General features: G+C 42.8%; 1 protein-coding gene across 1 annotated transcript in view; it reads left to right on the top strand.

Annotated features, from left to right (window-relative positions):
* The window catches only part of kdm5a (lysine demethylase 5A), a 278,206-nt gene extending 260,159 nt beyond the window's left edge, over positions 1 to 18,047 (top strand). The window contains exons 26-28 of the mRNA XM_080190586.1: positions 4,289 to 4,509; positions 5,402 to 5,794; positions 16,413 to 18,047. Coding sequence (XP_080046712.1) covers positions 4,289 to 4,509; positions 5,402 to 5,794; positions 16,413 to 16,619 — 821 coding nt within the window. The 3' untranslated portion in view covers positions 16,620 to 18,047. The remainder of the gene's footprint in view (positions 1 to 4,288; positions 4,510 to 5,401; positions 5,795 to 16,412) is intronic.
* Positions 18,048 to 24,007: the final 5,960 nt, after the last annotated feature.

The following is a 24,007-nucleotide window of genomic DNA, read 5'->3' as shown; positions in this document are numbered from 1 at the left end:
GTGAAGGAAAGTACATTGTGAGGAAGACATACAGAGTTTGAAGATAGGTTTGAATAAGTAGGCATAAATCTGGCAGATGGAATATAATGTGGGTAAATATGAAGTTGTTCACTTTGATAAGAATACAAAGGCGAAATACTGTGCAAATGGAGAATGAGTACAGAATTCTGAAGTGCAGAGGGATCTAGGTATTGTCGCACGAGAGGCACAAAATATTAGTATGTAGGTGCAGTATGTAATTAAGAAGGCTAATCAAATGTTGTCGTTTACTACACGAGGAATTGAACAAAAAGTACGAATAATGAAAATAGAAAATGCTGGATAAGTTCAGTAAACAAGCAATTTCTGTTTTATTTCCGATTTCTGCATCTCTGTATTTTGTTTTTTTTAGAGTAAGGATGTTATGCTGTAGTTAAAAATCTTACAACACCAGCTTAAAGTCCAACAAGTTTATTTGTAGCAAACGCCCCAAACTTTCGGAATACGTTGTTCCTCGTCAGGTGGCTGGGAGTTCTGATCACAAACAGGGCACAAAGACATAAACTCAATTTACATGCATAATGATTGGAATGTGAGTCTTTACAGCTAATCAATTCTTAAAGGTACAGACAATGTGAGTGGAAAGAGCTTTAAGCACAGGTTAAAAGGATGTGCATTGTTTCCAGATAGGAAAGTTAGTGAGATTTTGCAAGTCCAGGCAAGTTGTGGGGGTTACAGATAGTGTGACATGAACCCAAGATCTCAGTTGAGGCCATCCTCGTGTGCGGAACTTGGCTCTCAGTCTGTGCTCAGTGACTCTGCAATGTCATGTGTCATGAAGACTGCCTTGGAGAACGCTTACCCGAAGATCAGAGGCCGAATGCCCATGACCGCTGAAGTGTTCCCCAACAGGAAGAGAACAGTCTTGCCTGGTGATTGTCAAGCGGTGTTCATTCATCCGTTGTCGTAATGTCTGCACAGTCTCCCCAATGTACCAAGCCTCGGGACATCCTTTCCTGCAGCGTATCAGGTAGAGAACGTTGGCCAAGTTGCAAGAGTATGTACCGCGTACCTAGTGGATGGTGTTCTCACGTGAGATGATGGCATCCATGTTGATGATCCGGCACATCTTACAGAGGTTGCTGTGGCAGGGTTGTGTGGTGTCGTGGTCGTTGTTCTCCTGAAGGCTGGGTAGTTTGCTGTGGACAGTGGTCTGTTTGAGGTTGTGCGGTTGTTTGAAGGCAAGAAGTAGGGGTGTGGGGATGGCCTTGGCAAGATGTTTGTCTTCACCAATGAGATGTTGAAGACTCCGGAGAAGATGTTGTAGCCTCTCTGCTCCGGGGAAGTACTGGACAACAAAGGGTAGTCTGTCCACCATGTCCTGTGTTTGTCTTCTGAGGAGGTTGGTGCAGTCTTCACCTGTGGCGCGTCAGAACTGTCGATCAATGAGTCATGCGCCATATCCTCTTATGAGGGCACCTTTCCGCGTCTGGAGGCATCAGTTGCGATCCTCCTCATCTGAGCAGGTCCTGTGTATACGGAGGGCTTGTCTATAGGGGATGGCTTTTTTAACGTGTTTAGGGTGGAAGCTGGAGAAGTGGAGCTTTGTGAGGTTATCCGTGGGCTTGCGGTACAGTGAGGTGCTGAGGTGACCGTCCTTAATGGAGATGCGTGTGTCCAAGAATGTAACCGATTCCAGAGAATAGTCCATGGTGAGTCTGATGGTGGGATGGAACTTGTTGATGTCCTCATATAGTTGTTTCAATGACTGTTCGCCATGAGTCCAAAGAAAGAAAATGTCATCAGTGTATCTAGTGTATAACATCGCTTGAAGGTCCTGTGTGGTGAAGAAGTCTTGTTCAAAGCTGTGCATGAAGATGTTGGCATATTGAGGTGTGAATTTGGTCCCCATGGCTGTTCCATGTGTCTGGATGAAGAACTGGTTGTTGAAGGTGAAGACATTTTGGTCGTGGATGAGTTGTAAAATTGCATCTGCAAACTGGCTGTTGTCAGCATTGAGTACTGCGGCGGTTGCAGCAATGCCATCGTTGTGGGGGATGTTCAAGTAGAGGGTCAATCATCTGGGACAATGAGATTCTGAACAGTATTGACAAGTGGACATCGAAAGGATGTTTCCTCTTGTGGTAAGTCAGAATTAGGGAGTTTTAAAATTAGAAGTATCTCTTTTTGGGTAGAGGTGAAAATTAATTTCTCTGCAGGTTGTGCAACTTTGGAACTCTCTGCCTCAGAAAAGTGTGGAAGAGTCACTGAATATATTTAAGACGGTGGTAGATTAATTCTTGCTGGGCAAGGGAATCAAAGGTAGGTGGGCATATGGAACACAACACAAATATACCACTCACGATCATGTTGAATGGCAGGTAAGCTCAAGAGGCCAAATAGCCAACTTCTGCTTCTATTTTATATGCTGTTCTTGTTTCCCATAAGTTTGGAGTGCAATATTGTAACTTTGGCAGTATTTTCTTTCTTGGTAAATATAGATGTGAAGTAATCCTTTAGTACCTGCCTGTGCCTCCGCCCATAAATACTCTTTTTGTCCCTAATTTTGCAAGGGGATTTGTAACATGGGGATTTGACTGCAGGAGTAAAGATGTCTTGCTGCAATTATATGTAGCCATGATGAGACCAGATCTAGAGTGTTGTCTACAGTTTTGGTCTCCTTACCCAAGGAAGGAAGTGCAACAGACTAATTCCTAGGATTATTTTATGAGGAGCAATTGAGGAGACTGGGTCTAAACTCTCTACAGTTTAGAAGACCAAGAGGTGATCTCATTCAGGCATGGAAAATTCGTCCAGGGCTCAAAAAGGTCGATGTGGATAGGATGTTGCCCCTGGCTGGAAGGCATATGACCAGGGGACAAAGTCTCAGAATTAGAGGCATCTATCTTTGGAATTCTCTACCTCAGAAGGATATTGAGGCTCAGTCATGAGTCACGTTCAAGATCAAGATCGATAGATTTCTAGGCATCAAGAGTTATGATGATAGTGTAGGAAAGTAGTATAGAGATAGATGATCAGCTATGATGTAGTTGACCGACAGAGCAGGCTCAAGGGACCGAATGACCGACTTCTCCTATTTCTTATGTTCCTAATAGGCACTACCTCTCTTTTTATCAACCTTTTACTATTTATTTGCCGACAGAAGACATTTGGGTTCCCTTTGATGTTGACTGACAGTCTATTCTCACACTCTCTCTCTATTGCTTTTATTCTTTTCTTCACTTCCCCTCTGAATTATTTTACATTCTGCCTGGCACTTACTTGATTTATGAACTTGACATCTGTCATACACACTCCTTATCTGCTTCATCTTTCTATCCCTTCGGTCAATCAAGGCTTTGCTTGCCCTACCACTCTATACCAGAGCTATCAGCTTAAAGGCAGCCCATTGTTCGGTTATAGTTTTGCCTGGCAAAGATGGGTTTTAATTTATTCAGACATGATCCATTCTCATTCTTTTGAAATTGGCCTTCCCCCTCTTAAACCTGATACTATGATCACAAACATGAATTCGGAGCAGGAGGAGGCTACTCAGCCCTCAAACCTGCTCTGCCATTCAATGAGTTCATGGCAGACCTGATTGTAACCTCAATTCCAAATTCCCTCCTACCCACCTACTCAAAGGTTATTACTTTTCATTCCCTTGCTTATCAAGAATCTACCCACCTCTGCCTTATCAATATTCTCTGCTTCCACCACCTTTTGAGAAAGAGAATTCTAAACAATCACAACCTTCTGAAAGAAAAGATTTCTCTTCATCCCTATCCTAAATGAACAACTCCTTATTTTTCAATAGTTGCCCCTAATGCCCCCTAAAAAGAGGAAACATCCTCTCCACATCAGCCCTGTCACAACCCTTCAGGATCTTTTATGCTTCAATTAAGTTACCTTCTAAACTCCAGCCTAGCCTGTCCAACTTCTCCTCATTAGGCAACCCATTCCAGGTATTAGTCTAGTAAACCTTGTCTGAACTACTTCCAGTGCATTTGCATCCTTTTACAGTACCGTCCCTGAAATGTTCCCCCACTGTAACTTGATCCATGTAGCCCATCTGATCCCCTAGAACCAAATCTAGTTTAATTCCTTGCTCATTAGACTGGAAACAAACAGAAAAATCTTCTGAACATAGTTTAGAAACTCTTCCTCCTTTCTGTTCTTTATGCTATTCTATCCCAACCTATAATAGGTTAAGTTCCCATTGTAACTATTCTATTGGTTTTGTTAAGATATATATCTATGTATAGTATACATAATCAATAATATATATAAAATGTGTATATTCTCCCAGGTACTGGAACTCCACGGAAACAGCCACGTAAAACACCATTGGTGCCACGTAGCTTGGAGCCCCCAGTCCTTGAGCTATCGCACAGTGCAAAGGTTCAGTTGGAGGAGCTGATGATGGTGGGAGACCTTCTAGAAGTATCCCTAGATGAGACTCAGCATATTTGGAGAATACTGCAAGCAACGCACCTTCCCGCTGAGGACAGATTTCTGCATATATTGGAGGTAACTTTGATAACCCATTTCCTGATCTCCTTTCTATCCTCTTTGCTGAATAAGGTATGTAGTTCTTCATCTTAGCACTGTGGAAGTATTCTCTGGCCAAGCCCGTGGGAAGTCTGTTAATAACTGCGCTAGAAGCAAAAGCTGAAGGAATTGGGCTTCGATTCACCCAAGTCAAAAAAGCAAACTTCTGATAACCTGAATAGAGTTTATAAGATTAGCAGGAGAAGTTATTCATTATGGGAAATTTCTCAATATCAGGAGATACCAGTTCAAAAGGAGGAAGGTTTTCCACCCACTGTATGAAAGTAATGAAATAAACTATGAGGAAATGAAGAGCAAACAGAAATATGAACAGGGTAAAGCGACAAGTGAGTTTGTGGAGTGCTTGGAAGATTTCATAGAATAGAATGGAATAATAGGATAGTTACAGTGCAGAAGGAGGCATGCAGCTAAACATATCCATGCTGGTTCTAGTTGCAGTTCCCAGCTTTTCCCTATACCTTGCAATTTATTTCTCCTCAGATGATTATCCAAGCTGCCTTTGAATCTGCTTCCATCACACTCTTGGGCAATACATTCCAGATCCTAACCACACACTGCGTTTTTAAAAAAACTTATCATCATGTCACCATTGCTATTTTTGCCAGCCCTCTTGTTCTCGATCCTTTCACTAATAGGAATAGTTTCTCTTCACCTACTCTGTCCAGGCCTCTTGTTTAGAATACTTCAATCAAACCTCCTCTCAGCCTTCTCCTCTAATCAGCCTCAGCTCCTCTAATCTATCTCTGTAACTGAAATTCCTCATCCTGTGTTACTGAAATAAAAGTGATTCAAAGCTTCATGGTGGCAGAATTTAATTTTCTTTCCTCCTTTGGTAACTTGTGTATTTTAGGATGATGGCCCAGACGAGAAATCCATCAAAATTAAAGTCAAGGATCCTTCAGATAAAAAACGGAAGCGAAAACTGGAAAAAACAGAATTGTTCTTGGGGGAGAGCAAGAAACTAAAGGAACTGAGAAAGTTTGACAAGCCCAAAAAGAAAAAGCTAAAACTGAACTCTGAAAAAATGAAAGAACAGAGCAAACTAGGGAAGAAATTAGGCAAAGAGGAGAAAGAGAAGAAAAAAAAAGAGAGATCCAAAGAGAGTGCTGAGAAAATGCTAGAAAAGAAGAAAGAAAAGAAAGTGATTTTACCAGCTCGGGAGGATTGGTCTGCAGCAGAGGACTCAGAGGATGAAAATGCTGTTTGTGCTGCATTGAACTGTCAGCGGCCCTGTGGAGAAGAGGTTGGTTTACCAATGTAAAATTGTAGTTTAATCAACAAGTCCTGGTCAGAGTCAAGAGCGATTCATATAACACTTCATTCTGCTCTTGGCTTAATTTTTTGCTCTAATACAATGCTCTTTGTAATGGGCAATTTATCAAGTTCCTCCTGTAATATATATGTTGTTGATCTGTTATTCATACTGATCCCCTTTACAGTAAGCAGCCTCACAAACCAGGTTAAAGTCCAAGTTTATTTGGGAGCACAAGCTTTCGGAGTGTTACACTTCATCACTCACCTGATGAAGGGGCAACACTCCGAAAGCTCGTGCACCAAATTAACCTGTTGGACTTTAGCCTGATGTTGTGAAACTACTTACTGTGCCTACCCCAGTCCAATGCCGGCAACTCCACATCATTATTCCCTTTACAGTTGTGAACAGATTATTTGTTGTAAGTATCCTTTCACTATTAGACTGTTGGACATTTAAGATCAATTGTAATTTGAGCAAGTTGTTAATGAGTGAATGGCCATTAGCTACTTAAGTTATTTTAAGCATTTTTATATCACACAATTAATATATTTTTAACTTTGGAAAGGAAAAACAACATCAGTTGGATTTTCAATATTCTGTTCACAGTTTACTCAGGTTATTATAGGAGTCACGTTTCCACATCTAGCTACTTCGCCAAATCACAAAAATATCTTGCCCCTTCTCGGTCCTGTTTACAGAGGCATTGTACCCAGATCAACTCCCCATTCTCTGACCCTCATCCAATTCAGCAGGTATATTCTTGTACAGCCCCCACTCCACTCCAGTTCAGTTCATGCAAAAACACTCAATTAATGCTACCACTCTCCTCCCTTTTTTGTCTTCATTTTTCCTCTAACTGCCCCTTCTTCACTTGCTGACCCTGCCACCAACTTGTGCTGCTACCAGCTTCCATCCCTTTCCCTCCTGAATGTACAAAATAGGAGCAGAAGTAGGCTATTTAGTACATCAAGCTCACTCCACCATTCAATGAGATCATTGTTGATCTGCCTAGCCTGTCCAATTTGTTGATTGTGCCTACCCATGATAACCTTTGATTTTGTTGCCTAACAGCAATAAATCTTTAAAATATTCAGGGACCTCACTTTCACCAATTTTTGAGACAAAGGGTTCCAAAGTGTCTCAACCTTCTGAGAGGAAACATCCTTCCTTAAATAAGGAGACTAAACCTGTACACAGTATTAGAGATGTGATCACACCAATGCCCTGTATAACTGAAGCATTACATCATTAATTTCATGTTCAGTCCTTACATAATATTAGCCATCTTGATTACATGCTGCACCTGCAGACTTAAGTTTTGTGACTCATGCCCAAGAGTACTTCAATCCCTCTGCACTTAAGAATTCTGCTATCATTCTCAGTTTAAATAAAGAAAATTCTACTTTCTTATTCTTCCTGCCAAAATTAAAAACTTCACACTTTCTCACATTATACTCTATCATTCAGATGTTTGCCTACTCACTTAACCCATCTGTATCTTTCTGCAAACTCATTATGTCTTTGCGACATGCTTTCTGACCTATCTTTGTCATCTGCAAAGTTACGTACCATGCCTTCAGTCCCCTCATCAAAGCTACTGATATAAATTGTAAAAAGTTGAGGTCCCCTGTGGAATTCCATTCATCACATCCTGCCAATAAGACAAAGATTCATTTATGCGTACTCTCCATTTTTTGCCAGCCAATCTTCGACCCAGGCTGATACGTTACCCCCATACCATGAGCCTTTATTTTCTCTAATAGCCTTTGTTGTGGCAAATAATTTATCAAATAATTTCTGAAAATCCAAGAACAGTACATCAATAGGTTAATCTCTATCCACAGCACGTCACTTCTTTAAAGAACTCCAACAAATGAACAGTAACACATCTTCTAACTCATTAATCACCTCTTAAGAACCAGGATGAAGTCCATCAGGACCCAGAAACTTCTTACCACATAGCTCCATCAGTTTGCCTAGTAGTTGTAATTTCACCAAGTTCCCCTCTCCTGGAATTTATATCAGTGATTTTGATGAGGGAACTGAAAAGGCACGGTAGGTAACTTTGCAGATAGGTATGTTGCAAAGAAGACATAGTGAGTTTGTAGATGGATATAGATAGGTTGAGTGAGTAGGCAAACATCTAGCAGATGGAGTATGATGTGGGAAAGTGTGAAGTTTTTAATTTTGGCAGGAAGAATAAGAAAGTAGAATTTTTTTTACTTCAACTGAAAATGATTGCAGAATTTCAAGGTGTGGAGGGATCTAGGTACTCTTGGGAATAAGCCACAAAATGTTAGTCTGCAGTGATTACTGGATTTTTTTGTATCCTTTACAGTTTAGACGGAGGCAAAATATTTATTCATTTTATCCGCCATAAAATCTCTACTGTGCAGAATGCACATCAACTCTGTATTGGTTCTCCAAAAGAGCATTTTACCCAGGCCCACCTCCCTGCCCTATCTGCATAACCCTGAGTATTTAGCATGGTCAGTCCACCTAACCTGCACATCTTTGGACTATGGAAGGAAACCCACACAAACATGGAAAATGTGCAAACTCCACACAGTCACCCAAGGCCAGAGTCGAATTTGAGCCCCTGGTGCTGAGAGGCAGCAGTGCTAACTGCTGTGCCACCATGCTGCCCCTAATCCTTATTAGACTACAGGGATTTGGAGAGCTAGGATGGAAGCTGAGAGCCAGGACAAAGCATGTTGTCATCTCTTCACGTTAAAGCTCACAAATAGCTTACCGAACATTAACGGTCATGGGACTGTAGGGGGTAAGGTCCTTAAAACGATTACTATTACTAAAGAGGTAGTGCTTGGTAAACTAATGGGACTAAAGGTAGACAAGTCCCCAGACCCGGATGGAATGCATTCCAAGGTACTGAAAGAAATGGCAGATGTAATAGCAGGTGCGTTAGTAGTAATTTATCAAAATTTGCTGGACTCTGGGGAAGTGCCAGCTGATTGGAAAATAGCTACTGATACGCCGCTGTTTGAAAAAGGAAGTAGTCAAAAGGTGGGTAACTACAGGCCAGTTAGCTTAACGACCATAGTTGGGAAAATGCTGAAATCTATCATTAAAGAAGAAATAGCAAGACATCTGGAAAAGAATGGTTTGATCAAGCAGATGCAGCACAGATTCATGAAGGGAAAGTCATGTTTGACGAATTTACTGGATTTTTATGAAGATGAGTGCGATAGACAGAGGGGAACTGGTGGATGTGGTATTTTTAGATTTCCAGAAGGCGTTCGATAATGTGCCTCACAAAAGGTTGCTGCAGAAGATTAAGGTACATGGAGTTGGGGGTTAAAGTGTTAGCGTGGATTGAGGATTCGTTATCTAATAGGACGCAGAGAGTTGGAATAAATGAGTGCTTTTCTGGTTGGCTGTTGGTGACAAGTGGCATGCTGCAGGGATCGGTGCTGGGGCCTCAACTGTTTGCCATATACATAGATGATCTGAAGAAGGGACCAAATGTAAGGTAACAAAGTTTTCTGATGACACGAAGATGAGTGGGAAAGCGAATTGCGTGGAGGATGTGGAAAGTTTGCAGAGAGATTTGGATAGGCTAATTGAGTGGGCGAGGATCTGGCGGATGGAGTATAACGTTGGCAAGTGCGAGGTTACTCACTTTGGAAGGAATAATAGTGAAATGGACTAATATTTAAATGGTGAAAAATTATAACATATTACTGTGCAGAGGGACCTGGGGGTCCTTGTGCATGAATCGCAAAAACTCAGTCTGTAGGTGCAGCAGGTGATCAAGAAGACAAATGGAATGTTGGCCTTTATCGCGAGAGGGATGGAGTATAAAAGCAGGGAGGTCTTGCTGCAATTGTACAAGGTATTGATGAGGCCGCAACGAGAGTACTGTGCAATTTTGGTCCCCTTATTTGCGAAAGGCTATATTGGCCTTGGAGGGAGTACAGAGAAGGTTCACCAGGTTGATACCACAGATGAGGGAGTTAGCTTATGAGGAAAGATTGAGTAGATTGGGCCTGTAGTCGTTGGAGTTTAGAAGGCTGAGGGGTGATCTTATAGAGACATCTAAGACAATGAAAGGACTAGATAGGGTAGAGGCAGAGAGATTCTTTCCACTTAGAAAGGAAACAAGAACTAGAAGACACAGCCTCAAAATAAGTGGAGGGGGGTCATAGAACATAGAACATAGAACATTACAGCGCAGAACAGGCCCTTCGGCCCACGATGTTGCGCCGACCAGTTACAAAAACAATGACCCACTAGCCTATACCAATCCCTTTTCGTCCATAAACCTATCCAGAGATCTCTTAAACGCCCCCAAACTAGTCAGTTTAGAACAGAGTTGAGGAGGAACTTCTCTGAGGGTAGTGAATCTCTGGAATTCTCTGGCCATTGAAGCGGTGGAAGCTACCTTGTTGAATATGTTTAAGTCACAGGCAGATAGATTTCTGATAGACAAGGGAATTAAGGGTTATGGGGAGCAGGCAGGTAAGTGGAACTGAATCACTTTCAGATCAGCCATGACCTTATTGAATGGCAGGGCAGGCTCGAAGGGTGAGATGGCCTACTCCTACTCCTATTTCTTATGTTCTTATGTTCTGCGGTTTGTTGCCGGTGCCATGTGCTAGTGAATTGAGGAACAGGGAAGAGAGTGCAGATTAACATGTGGCTGCAGGGATGGTCTAGGAGAGAGGGTTTCATTTATTTGGATAATTGGAGCACATTCTGGGGAGGGTGGGACCTGTACAAACAGGACAATTTGCGCCTGAACCAGAAGGGCAGTAATATCCTGGAAGGGAAATTTGCTACGGCTCTTTGGGTCGGTTTAAACTAATTTGTTAGGGGGATGGAAAAATGAGCTATAGTCCAAAAGCCAGGGTTAAGGGTTGTGAGGTACTGAGGAAGGTATCAAGGTCACAGGAGTGAACAGGCAGACAGGATGGTGGGTTGAAGTGTATCTACTTCAATGCAAGCAGCATCAGGAATAGGGTAGGTGAACTTGGAGCGTGGATTAGTACTTGGGACAATGATGTTGTGGCCATTATGGAGACATGGTTAGAACAGGGATAGGAATGGTTGTTGGCAGTTCCGGGGTATGGATGTTTCAGTAAGAGTAGGGAAAGCGGTAGAAGAGTTGGAGGAGTAGCATTGTTAATCAAGGATAGTTTAACGGCTGCTGAAAGGCATTTCGAGGGCGATCTGCCTACTGAGGTAATATGGGCTGAAGTTAGAATTAGGAAAGGATTGGTCACGTTGTTAGGAGTTTTCTATAGGCCCCCAAATAGTAATAAAGATGTGGTGGAGGAAATAGCAAAGCAGATTATGGATAGGTGTGGAGGTCACAGGGTAGTTATCATGGGTGACTTTAACTTTCCGAATATTGATTGGAACCTTTATAGGGCGAATAGTTTGGATGGGACACTTTTTGTACAGTGTGTGCAGGAGGGTTTCCTGACACAATATGTAGATAAGCCATCAAGAGGCGCCCACATTGGACTTGATACTGGGTAATGAACTGGGCCGAATGTTAGATTTGTTTGTGGGAGATCACTTTGGAGATAGTGACCACAATTCGATGTCCTTCGTTATTGCAATGGAGAGGGATAGGGTCACACAGCAGGGCAAGGTTCATAATTGGGGCAGGGGTAATTATGATGTGATTAGGCAAGAATTAGGGAGCATAAGATGGGAACAGAAACTGTCAGGCATGGGCACAAATGAAAAGTGGAGCTTTTTCCAGGAACAGATATTGCGTGTCCTTTGTAGGTATGTCCCTGGCAGGCAGGGAGATAATGGCCGAGTGAGGGAACCACGATTCACAAAGGAGGTTGAATGTCTTGTTAAGAGGAAAAAGGAAGCACATGTATGCATGAGAAAACAAGGTTCAGTTGGGTAGCTTGAGGTTACAAGGCAGCTAGGAATGAGTTAAAAAAGGGCTTAGAAGAGCTGAAAGGGGGCGTGAGAAGTCCTTGGTGGGTCGGATCAAGGAAAACCCCAAGGCTTTTTTCTCTTACGTGAGAAATAAAAGAATGACCAGGGTGAGGTTAGGGGCAGTCAAGGATAGTAGTGGGAACTTGTGCATAGAGTCAGAAGAGATAGGTGAGGCGTTGAATGAATACTTTTCTTTAGTGCCCACTAAGGAGAGGGACCATGTTTTTGAGGATGAGTGTGTGATATAGCTGATAGGATGGAGGAGGTAGATGTTCTGAGGGAAGATGTATTAGCAATTTTGAAAAACCTGAGGGTCGATAAGTCCTCCGGGCCAGATGGGATACATCCTAGGATACTTTGGGAGGCAAGGGATGAGACTGCAGAGCCTTTAGCTTAGATCTTTGGGTCCTCACTATCCACGGGGATTGTGCCAGAGGACTAGAGAGTCTTTCTCTTCGAGAAAGGAAATAGGAACGACCCTGGTAATTATAGGCCAGTTAGTCTTACTTCGGTGGTCAGATTTATGACCATTTGGAAAGATGCCGCTTAATCCGCGATAGTCAGCACGGTTTCGTGAGGGGTAAGTCCTGCCTCTCAAATTTGATTGAATTCTTTGAGGAGGTAACTAAGAGTGTGGACGAAGGTAGAGCAATTGATGTCGTATGCATGGATTTTAGTAAGGCGTTTGATCAGGTTCCCCATGGTAGGCTCATGAAGAAAATAAGGAGGTGTGGGATAGAAGGAAATTTGGCCGATTGGATAAGTAACTGGATGTGTCATAGAAGACAGAGGGTGGTGGTGGAGGGAATATTTTTCAGACTGGAGGACAGTTACCAGCGGTGTACCACAGGGATCAGTGCTGGGTCTTCTGCTATTTGTGATTTTTATCAATGACTTGGAAGAGGGAGCTGAAGGGTGGGTTAGTAAATTTGCTGATGATACCAAGATTGGTGGAGTAGTGGATGAGGTGGAGGGCTCTTGTAGGCTGCAAAGAGGCATTGATAGGATGCAGAGCTGGGCAAAAAAGTGGCAGGTGATTCATTTTGGTAGTACAAACTTGAACGCAGATTACAGGGTTCTGAGGAATGTGGAGGAACGGAGAGATCTTGGGGTTCGTATCCACAGATCTCTGAAGGTTGCCACTCGAGGATAGAGCCGTGAAGAAGGCTTATAGTGTGTTAGCATTTATTAACAGGGGATTTGAGTTTAAGAGCCGTGGGGTTATGCTGCAACTAAACCGGACCTTGGTTAGACCACATTTTGAATATTGTGTGCAGTTCTGGTCACCTCACTATAAGAAGGATGTGGAAGCACTGGAGAAAGTGCAGAGGAGATTTACCAGGATGCAGCCTGGTTTGGAGGGTAGGTCTTATGAGAAAGGGTTGAGGGAGCTGAGGCTCTTTCTCTTTGGAGCGGAGGAGAATGACAGGCGACTTAATAGAGGTTTATAAGATGATGAGGGGGATTGATAGAATGGACATGCAGAGACTATTTCCTCGGGTGGATGTAGCTGTTACTAGGGGGCATAACTATAAGGTTCATGGTGGGAGATGATATAGGAGGGATGTCTGAGGTAGATTCTTTACTCAGAGTGACTGGGGTGTAGAACGCACCGCCTGCTGTGATAGTGGAGTCGGACACTTTAGGAACTTTTCAAGCAGTTATTGGATAGAAACATGGAGCACACCAGAATGATAGGGAGTGGGATAGATTGATCTTGGATTTGGACATAGCTCAGTACAACATTGAGGGCTGAAGGGCCTTACTGTACTGTTCGATGTTCTAGATACAACTAATTCCCTAATTTCACTCTCTCAAGGGCCAACGCGCATGTTACTTAAGTATTTTCTTTTAAATACCTGTAGAAACTCTTGCTATCTGTTTTAACATTTCTAGTTATTTTTCCCCTGTACTCATATTTCTCTCTCCTGATTAATCTTTCAGTCATTCTCTGCTGTTTTTAATTTCTGACCAGTTATCTGACCTGCCATTGTTTGATGCTTTTCTTAATTTGTTCAGTTTAACACGGGTGGTTGATCCTCCCCTTCAAATTCTTCTTTATAGTTGCAGTATACTTATTCTGAATATTGTGAAATATCCCTTTAAATGGTGGTCATTGCTTATTTTCTATCCTCTAGACTAGTATTCCAGTTCACTTCAGCTAGCTCAGCTTTCATGTCCACATAGTTCATAGAATCATAGAAACCCTACAGTACAGAAAGACACCATTCAGCCCATCAAGTCTGCACCGATCACAATCCCACCCAGGCTCTACTCCCATATCCCCACATATTTACCCGCTAATCCCTCTAACCTACATATCCCGGGACACTAAGGGGCAATTTAGCATAGCCAATTAACCTAACCCACACATCTTTGGACTGTGGGAGGAAACCGGAGCAAACCTACAGACACAGGAAGAATGTGCAAACTCCACACAGACAGTGACCAAAGCCGGGAATCAAACCCAGGCCCCAGGAGCTGTGGAGCGGCAGTGCTAACCACTGTGCTACCTTGCTGTCCCATTCCCTTATTTAAGTTTAAAATACTAGTCTAAGACTCACTCTTCTCCCTTTCAAAATGGACATAAGGTTTAGTGATATTGTGGTCGCTTGGGGTGTCTTTACTCTGAGGTTGTTATTTAATCCTGTCATATTACACAATACCGATCCAATATAAACTGCTCTCTGGTCTCAGAATGTGCTACTGCAAGAAACTATCTCAAAAGCATTCTGTTGGCATCCATTACTTCCTTATGTTAGCTCCCATCTGACTTCTACTGCTAATACTGTGATCAAAACATCATTGTGAGAGTCCCAAACACAGTAATTTCTCAGTCGAAGGAGCATTGAGAAATGCCTGGATCATTCTGAACTGAATGATGTTGGCAAACACCAGGCCTAGCCCAAATCAAAGACAATCCCAGTGTTTGTTGACCTGTATGATGAAAGTGACCATAGAATCATGCAGCGCAGAAGAGGCACTTCGGTCCGTTAAGTCTGCACCAACATATTCGGAACTCCAGCTAATTCCATCTGCCAACACTTGGCCCAGAGACCTGAATGTTATGATGTGCCAAGTGCTCATCCAGATATTTCTAAAGGCAACCTGCCTCTACCATCTCCCAGGCAGCATATTCCAGACTGTCACCACCCTCTGGGTGAAAAGGTTTTTCTTCACATTCTGCCCCTCACCGTGAACCTATGTCCCCTCGTGACTAACCCTTCAACTAAGGGGAACAGTTGCTCCTTTCCATTTTGTCCATGACTCTCATAATCTTGTACACCTTGATCAGGTCAGCCCTCAGTCTTCTCTGTTGCAACGAAAACAACCCAAGGCTACTCAACCTCTCTTAACTTAAATGTTCCATCCCAGGCAGCATTCTAGTGAATCTCCTCTGCGCCCCCCCCCCCCCCCCCTCAGTGCAATCACATCCTTCCTATAATGTGGCAAAGAGAACTGCATACAGAACTCTAGCTGTAGACTCGCGAAAGTTCTATACAACTCCAACATGAATTTCCTGCTTTTGTAATCTGCTTCGATTGATAAAGGAAAGTGTCACAAATGCCATTTTCACCACCCTACTAACATGCCCTCCTGCCTTCAGAGATTTGTGGACGAACACGCCAAGGTCCCTTTGTTACACAGAACTTCTGAGTGTCTTGCCATTCACTGAGTACTTCCTTGTCAAATTACTACTTCCAAATTGTATCACCTCACACTTCCCACTGTGAAATTCCACCTGCCACTTTTCTGCCTATTTGACTATTCCACTGCATCATCTTGTAGCCCAAGACATTTTGCCTCACTGCTAACCACCCGTCCGATCTTTGTCATCCGCAAACTTACTGATTCTAACACCCATGTAGTCATCAATGTCATTTATATAAATGATGAATGATAGGGGGCCTAACACAGATCTCTGTGGTATGCCTCTGGACACTGGCTTCTAGTCACTAAAACAGCCTTTAGTGACTGTCGTCATCCTGTGTCAACTGAGCCAATTTTAAATTAACTTTATCAAATTATCCTGTATTCCCACATGAATTTACCTTCTTTACAAGAGTCCAATGTGGTACCTTGTCAAAAGCTTTGCTGAAATCCATATAAACTACATCGACTGCACTATCCTTGTTTACACACCTGATCACCTCCCTCAAAGAAATCAATTAAATTTGTTCGGCATGATCTCTCTTTGACGAAGCCACGCAGACTATCCCAGATCAAGCTGGTGATGCAACAGACATGTGTTTTTTTTGTTTAGAAACTTGGTTATTTTCAAACTTAAATTTAAAAGTTCCATTTGAGCTGCAAGAGTAAGTTTGATCTGCAGCGAGTCTGTTGCTTTTACCCATTGCGCCCTATGCAATGTCATTTTTAAGTACTGTGAATGCTGCAAACTGAAGTAAAAACAAAAAGTGCTGGCAATACTCAGCCGAAGTTCTACTAAAAAATCACAGATACGAAATATTTAGTTTGTTTCTGTCTCACAGATGCTGCATGACTTGCTGAGTGCTTCCAGTATTTTCTGTTTATATTTGTAGTTTTTAAACAGTCTACCTTGATTACATTCCTGTAGTGACTCTGTTTTACTCTTGAAATTAATGTATTATCCAATGTTGGTATTGAGTGGAAAGGTATATATTTTGCAAATAACATTATTTACTGGGTCTGTGTGCTGCAGGTTGACTGGGTGCAGTGTGATGGCGGCTGTGATGAATGGTTCCACCAGGTCTGTGTGGGTGTCTCTTCTGAAATGGCAGAGAATGAGGATTACATCTGTACTGCATGCACCAGGCAAGTGGCTCCTGACATCAGAGCAACTGGGCAAGAGCTGCCTGGAATTTACACTGCCGCATCTTTCTTGGAGGATTCAAAGGACAGCAGCTAGTCCCAAGTTACTGACTTTCATGGAAGTATTGTCAAGTTATTTGCTTTAAAGAGGACCATGGTCATAACTGATGTGCACAGCACTCTGCCAACAATGCCACGCACCCACATTTTGAAGGACCGGTGTGAAGAATATGGCTAAGAATAATGTTGAGAAAAAAGTAAAGTTCAAGACAGTTGTGTGCTCCAGTGTGTTCAAAGTAACCCCCTCATATTTAGTGGAGATGGAGTAGTGGCTGGGGGAAATTGCAACAAGGATAGCTGAGGAGAGGCAGTTTGGATACTGGCGGAACAATAGGGACCTGGTAGAGGAGCTTGTGGAGAAGAAGTAATGCAGATTAAAAGGGAGCTGGGTGGAGCTAGTGGTGGATGATCGGGATCGTTAAGTGGGGAGGGAATGCTAATTTTCACAATACATCACCCTCAGAGACACGCAAGCAGTTCAGATCTTTAGCAAAAGGACAAGAATGTCATTACTTTTAAAAGTTAAGTATTTAATCTTTCACGCCTTCTTTTAAAGTAATTTTAATTATATTGAAACCTGTTTAGTCAGTTTGAAATTGGACTTTTTTAAGCACCTTCAGCATATTTTGATGAGCTTTACAGCTGGCCCTTTGTTTATAATATAGGGTGGGTCACAGTCAGGTGTTGACAATTTTTAACCAAGTGTTAATGTCTTTCCTGCACCATCTGGATAAAACAAGTTGCAAGTCCCCTGCTGCAGATATATTTTCAGATGTTGTATTTGTACAGAGCTCTCTCGTTGAGCAATGATACCTCAAAATGTGCACACATGAGTCACATTTAATGGAGTGCATGCACCAATTATGCCTTGGGACCCAGCTAAACTAACGGGAACAAACACATTTTTCCGAGGTGCCCAGTAATTTTATGTATTTATGCAGGTTTTGCTGTAAGATACTAGGTTGTTTAGACTTTTTTGCAGAAGTTTCTTGTTTTATTTATCTTTTTTTGTTTTTCTAAACTTGTTTGAGAGGTGGAGAATCCTTTTTTTTGTCCCTGTAATATGTACCAAGGTGTAATGCCTTTATCTGTGTCTGAGAAGAAAAATGCTTGTTGCAAGTTACGCACAGAATACAGCATACAGCAGTCCTAACAACTGGTGAGTTTCCTTTTTTTGTTGTTGTGGAATGTACTTGCATGTGCACTGAAATAGAATGTACATCACACTTGAACCCTTCAGTCAGACGTATTTGTAAAACAACAATGCACACATTGACGCAGAGAGACTATAGCTCTTAGATTTAGAATTTCTTTCCTGTAATTACTTCCTATGCTGGTTTTCCCCTTTGTCTTGTTGGAACTGATACATTTGATATGCTCCTTGTCTTGATTCCAAGCACTGCCAACCTGCCCACTTTGCAATCTCTCATTGATTTATCAGCTCCTTCGTGCCCATTAAATTTTACTGCATCCAGCAAGCATAGCACGAAAATAGAAAATCAAAATACTGCACAAGCTTGAAATATGAAATAAAAGCAGAAAATGTTGGACCTCTCCACATCAGACAGCATGTGGGGAGAGAGAAAAAGACACTACTGACACGACTGAATTTGGGGAATGCAAAAGCTGGCATGAATGCATATGGCAAATGCACAGTGGTGACTCTATCATGTTCAATGAACACAGCGTTTTAAACAAAGCTGAGCTCAGAGAGAACATAATGCATACATATTGATTTCAGACAACAGATGGTGCTAAATGCTTGTTCAGCCCCACAGCTTGAACGCCACATCAGAATCATCCACTTGATTTCTGCCCTGATTTTCTTCCCATGGTGCGTGTACAAAATGTTTTTGTACTTTCATAAAATTAGCAGGATATGAAACTTTTTGTAACAAAATGGATTGAATTTTTTGATATTTCATAATTGTGCTATTAGAGGAAAGAAAAGGGTTTAGCTTGTTCACGTAAGCACTTCATGAAAGAAAATGAAAACTCTGAAGTGACTCAGCACTTTTTGGACATTGTTGGCTGTTTCAGTGGAGACCAGAAAAGAAATTCTAATGCCCAGTTATTAACTGAAAGAATTACATCATGAGAGTTCATATTTTAAACAAAAACTTCCAGTGTAATGATTGTGACGGTACTGATTGTGGATTCCCAAGCTCAAACATGGGCTTCACTACATTCTTTTTTGTGACTCCAATTCAGAACTAGTTTACCGATTCTTCTCTTTTTGCCTGTCTTAAAGCTGCTCCAAAGCTGACTTCATCTGCCTGTTTCTCTGAGATGTCGCTCAGGAAAAAACAAATAAATATCCCCCTGCATTCTTTCCTCACAGTAAAGCAGCATGTCTGGATTGTCTTGTTTCTCAAAGCCAGGTTTTCCATTTATCTTGCATTTCATAGAATCTACAGTGCAGAAGGAGGCCATTTGGCCCATCAATCTTGCACCAACATCAATCTCATCCAGATCCCATCCCCACAACCTCACATATTTATTCTCCTAAACCCCCTATCACTAAGGGACAATTTATCATGGCCAATCAATCTAACCCGCACGTCCTTGGACAGTGGGAGGAAACCGGAACACCCAAAGGAAACCCAAGCAGAGACAGGGAGAACTTGCAGACTCCACACACAGTCACCGGAAGCCAGAATTGAACTCGGGTCCCTGGTACTATGAGGCAGCAGTGTTAACCACTCTGTCACCATGCAGCTGCATTTAAAAATTCAATTCCCAAAACTAACAGGCGTAAAGCATGTGAATTGCAAAATAGATATTTGTAACAACATTCATAAATGTAGTATGAAGAACATGAAAGTCTTTCGAAAGGACTGTTTGGACATTCATGAAATTGGTAGACTAAAGATTTTTTTAAGGAAGTGTGCAGTTTTTGCAGAAAGTTAAGACTTCAAGAATGACGTGAAATGTTTGAAAGACCTAAAAATAGATTATCATGAAAAAAACATACAGAAGCAATTTTTTGCACTTTCATAAAACATTCTAGCACTTTAAGTTTCAAAAGCAACTTGCGTTTTTTCCACCTTATATTTGATTTTATCACATGAATTAGTATACTGTGAAAAATATTGTTTCTTGCAAGCTATACAGACATGACATACTGTTCATCCATGATATAGGGGAGAAGGAAAGAAGGTGCAGAATGTAGTATTATAGTCATAGTTAAGGTGTAGAGAAAGATCAACTTAATATAACTTAATATTAATCTATTCAAAAATCTGATAGCAGCAGGGAAGAAGCAGTTCTTGAGTCAGTTGGTACATGATCTCAGACTTGTAACTTTTTCCCAATGGATGAAAGTAAAGAGAATGTCAAAGCTGTGTGAGGTCCTTGATTATGCTAGCTGCTCTTCCAAGGCAGCAGGAACTGTAGACAGAGTTAATGGATAGGAGGCTGGTTTATGTTCGCAACCCTTTATAGTTTCTTGTGGTCCTGGTTAGAGCAGGAGTCATACCAAGCTATGATGCATCCAGAGTGGTTTCTATGGCTCATCTGTTAAAAAAATTAGTGAGAGTCATAGCGGACTTGCCAAATTTCCTGAGCCTGCTGAGAAAGTAGAGAAAGTGAGATTTCTTGTTTTCACCCAGTCAGCCACACATTGGTGTGACCTGGACACCTAGAAACTTGAAGCTCTTATCCGCCTCATAGAAACAGCAGTACAAAAAGAGAGTTGTTAGAAAGATGAACACTTTGTACAAGAAAATCAAAATCTCCCAGAAACAACTTATAAAAATAGTAGTACATCGTAAAAAAAACATGTTTAACTCAGTGAGATTAGCTGTTTTTGGAAGAAAATCCAAAATTTTCCAAACCCATTAAATTTAATGGGTTTAAGAAACATAGTGGTCCATCACGCAACCTTTTTCAAGAAAATTGAAGAATCACACCATTTCTGATCTCCCCAGCCAAATTTTCTGGGCATTGTATCCAAAATAGTACGTTGCTCATTAGCATGCATTTGAATGGATTTCAATGTCATTAGCGAGTTTGGCAAGCATGCTTCCCTGCTCCCAGATGTTTCTCATCTTGTCAGCAGACATCACGGTGGTAGGAATCACTACTGCTTGATAAAAGTGTGGATCCTGCAGTGACGAAGGTGAATGAAGTCGTCAGTGTAGTCGAGGAGAATACTGAGATGCAGGCTTTTAGACTAGATGGGATTGAGATACGTAAGGAGGAGGTATTAGCAATTCTTGAGAGTATGAAAACAGAGAAGTCCCCGGGCTGGATGGGATTTCCCCTAGGATTCTCTGGGAGGCTAGGGAGGACATTGCAGAGCCTTTGGCTTTGATCTTCATGTCGTCATTGGCTACAGGTATAGTGCCGGAAGACTGGAGGATAGCAAATGTTGTCCCCTTGTTCAAGAAGGGGAGTAGAGACCAGCCTGGGAATTATAGATCGTTGAGCCTTACTTCTGTTGTGGGCAAAGTTTTGGAAAGAATTATAAGGGATAGGATTTATAATCATCTAGAGAGAAATAAATTGATTCAGGATAGTCAACACGATTTTGTGAAGGGTAGGTCATGCCTCACAAACCTGATCGAGTTTTTTGAAAAGGTGACCAAAGAGGTGGATAAGGGTAAGGCAGTTGACGTGGTGTATATGGATTTTAGTAAAGCATTTGATAAGGTTCCATATGGTAGGCTTCTGCAAAAATGCAGATGTATGGGATTGAGGGTGATTTAGCAGTTTGGATCAGGCATTGGCTAGCTGATAGAAGACAGAGGGTGGTGGTTGATGGGAAATATTCAACCTGGAGTTCAGTTACTAGTGGAGTACCGCAGGGGTCTGTTTTGGGGCCACTGCTGTTTGTCATTTTTATAAATGACCTAGATGAAGGTGTAGAAGGATGGGTTAGTAAATTTGCTGACAACACCAAAGTCGGAGGAGTTGTAGACAGTGAGGATGGATGTTACAGATTGCAGAGGGATATGGATAAGCTGCAGAGCTGGGCTGAGAGGTGGCAAGTGTGAGATGATTCACTTTGGTAAGAGTAACAGCAGTACAGAATATAGGGCTAATGGAAGGACTCTTGGTAGTGTCGGCGAGCAGAGAGATCTCGGTGTACATGTGCATAGATCCCTGAAAGTTGGCACCCAGGTTGATAAGGTTGTTAAGAAGGCGTACGGTGTGTTAGCTTTTATTGGTAGAGGGATTGAATTTCGGAGCCGTGAGGTCGTGTTGCAACTGTACAAAACTCTGGTGCAGCCACACTTGGAGTATTGTGTACAGTTCTGGTTGCCGCATTATAAGAAGGATGTGGAGGCATTGGAAAGAGTGCAGAGGAGGTTTACCAGGATGTTGCCTGGTATGGTGGGAAGGTCTTATGAGGAAAGGCTGAGGGACTTGAGGTTGTTTTCGTTAGAGAGAAGGTGGTTAAGAGGTGACCTAATTGAGGCATACAAGATGATCAGAGGGTTAGATAGGGTGGATAGTGAAAGCCTTTTTCCTCGGATGGTGACAGCTAACACAAGGGGACATAGCTTTAAATTAAGGAGTGGTAATTATAGGACGGATGTCAGAGGTAGATTCTTTACTCAGAGGGTAGTAAGGCCATGGAATGCTCTGCTGCAGCAGTTGTGGACTCGCCAACTTTAAGGGCGTTCAAATGGTCAGTGGATACGCATATGGATAACATTGGAATAGTTTAGGTTAGCGGGTCATTAGATTGGTTCCACTGGTTGGCGCAACATTGAGGGCCGAAGGGCCTGTACTGCGCTGTTATGTTCTGTGTTCTAATAAGGTGAGTTCTACTGAGCACCAACCTCCAGGGTATTGTGGTGGTGGGGGGGGGGCGGTCTCAGCTGCTGCCATGGTGTGGGGTCTTGCATGGGTACTGGGGTTCGGGAGTGCCTCGTGCCAATTTGGGGTCCTCACGTTGGGAGTTGCCGCTGGCTTGGTGCTCATTGCATGCATTTCTTCTGCACGCTGACTAAACCTAAGAGGTGTCACGTGCAGTCGAGGCCCAATTCCACGAACATCACACTGGTTAACCTGCCATCTGTCTGCTGGACAAGCTCAAGTTTTTTACAGGCATTCCTTCACAGGCTTCACTAACAGTAGCAAGAACCAGGTCTGGAAACTGTTGCCCCAAGCAAGGGAGCTCTGCAGGTGTTAACTCGGCTCCTCACACTGCATGGACTCTGTAGGCTGCCCTTAATGGGAACCCATCTCTCAAGGGTGCTTCTCCATCCTCTAAACTACAAGCCATTCTTGGAAACCACAAACATCCAGGTGGGTGCATGTAGGTTTGTGCATCAGATTTTTTAATGGGGACCCCATCATAGCCACCATATGCTCTCTGTGTCTGCCATAATGAGAATGTGGCAATGGTTGGCAACCCATTGAGATGGAGCATGGCACCAGGGAGAGTGTCGGGTTGCCAGAGTCAGAATACATGGGGGTCACAGGTTGCTGGGAGGAATTGCAGGGCCCGTCTTCAGTAATCTTACAGACTCACTCGTTTTCACACTTGCGCTCTCTCTCTTTCTGTCACCTCCGCAGCGGCAAGGCAGGCCCTAATCACCTCCAGGTTCTCCAATAGGAAGCATGGTGTCCATCAGCTCTAAGCCCCTACAATGTGCTGTAAAGTGAATCATTATCACGTGACTTGCTATGTGGCACACTGACGCTACCCAGGTGCCAGACATGTCTGATTCTGACTGCACACTGGCATTTAGGCCCATGATGTGGGGTGCTATAACATTTAATAGGGATTGCCTATAGTGCATATTGCCCAACCCTAACTAGTGCATGCCTTCACCCATGCTTTCTAAGACTTCTTAACCTTTTGTGGTCTACCGTGTCGTCCAGCACCCCCCCTCTTTCCCCCCCCCAGATGCACATCAGAGGTGACTCTGCTCCATCCTCCATGGTCTGTGATGCCCTAGACAGGCATCCCCTGAAGCACTCTGTTTCAGAAGCTGAAACATAGGGCACTTTGGCTGACTTTCGGATGACACTAGTATAGCCATACCACTCTGTTCACTCCATTGCCTGTGAAACGCACCATTGTCAGGAAGGGAGGATTTGGAAGGCCTGGTGGCATGGAATCTCCCGGGTGAAAGGAATGCACTTGCCCTTCCTCCTCCACTGTGGTATCTGTGGATCCTGAGTCACTTCATATGATGACAGAGCAGCTGAAGTGAGCTCCAGATGCTTCGGTGTCACCTGGCTCTGCCAGTCTTGAACGCCCAACTGTGTTCGCCCCCACAGTGTGTCCACAGCAATCACCCTCTGAGACTGGGCCAAGCTCTCAAAGCCCGCAGTCGATGTCCTTTGAGACTGGGCCATGCTTTGGACTCTGCCACCTATGGTAGCCATTTCCTGTCCTAGGCTTTCCAGTGCAGAAGCCACCCTTGCAGTGTCAGTCTGGGTGCTCCATAATGCCGGCAGCACCTC

This window comes from Carcharhinus amblyrhynchos, chromosome 6 (assembly GCF_965287045.1).
Source record: "Carcharhinus amblyrhynchos chromosome 6, sCarAmb.v2.hapA, whole genome shotgun sequence".
In the NCBI taxonomy this organism is placed as follows: domain Eukaryota; kingdom Metazoa; phylum Chordata; class Chondrichthyes; order Carcharhiniformes; family Carcharhinidae; genus Carcharhinus; species Carcharhinus amblyrhynchos.
This window is presented reverse-complemented; position numbering and strand designations above follow the sequence as displayed.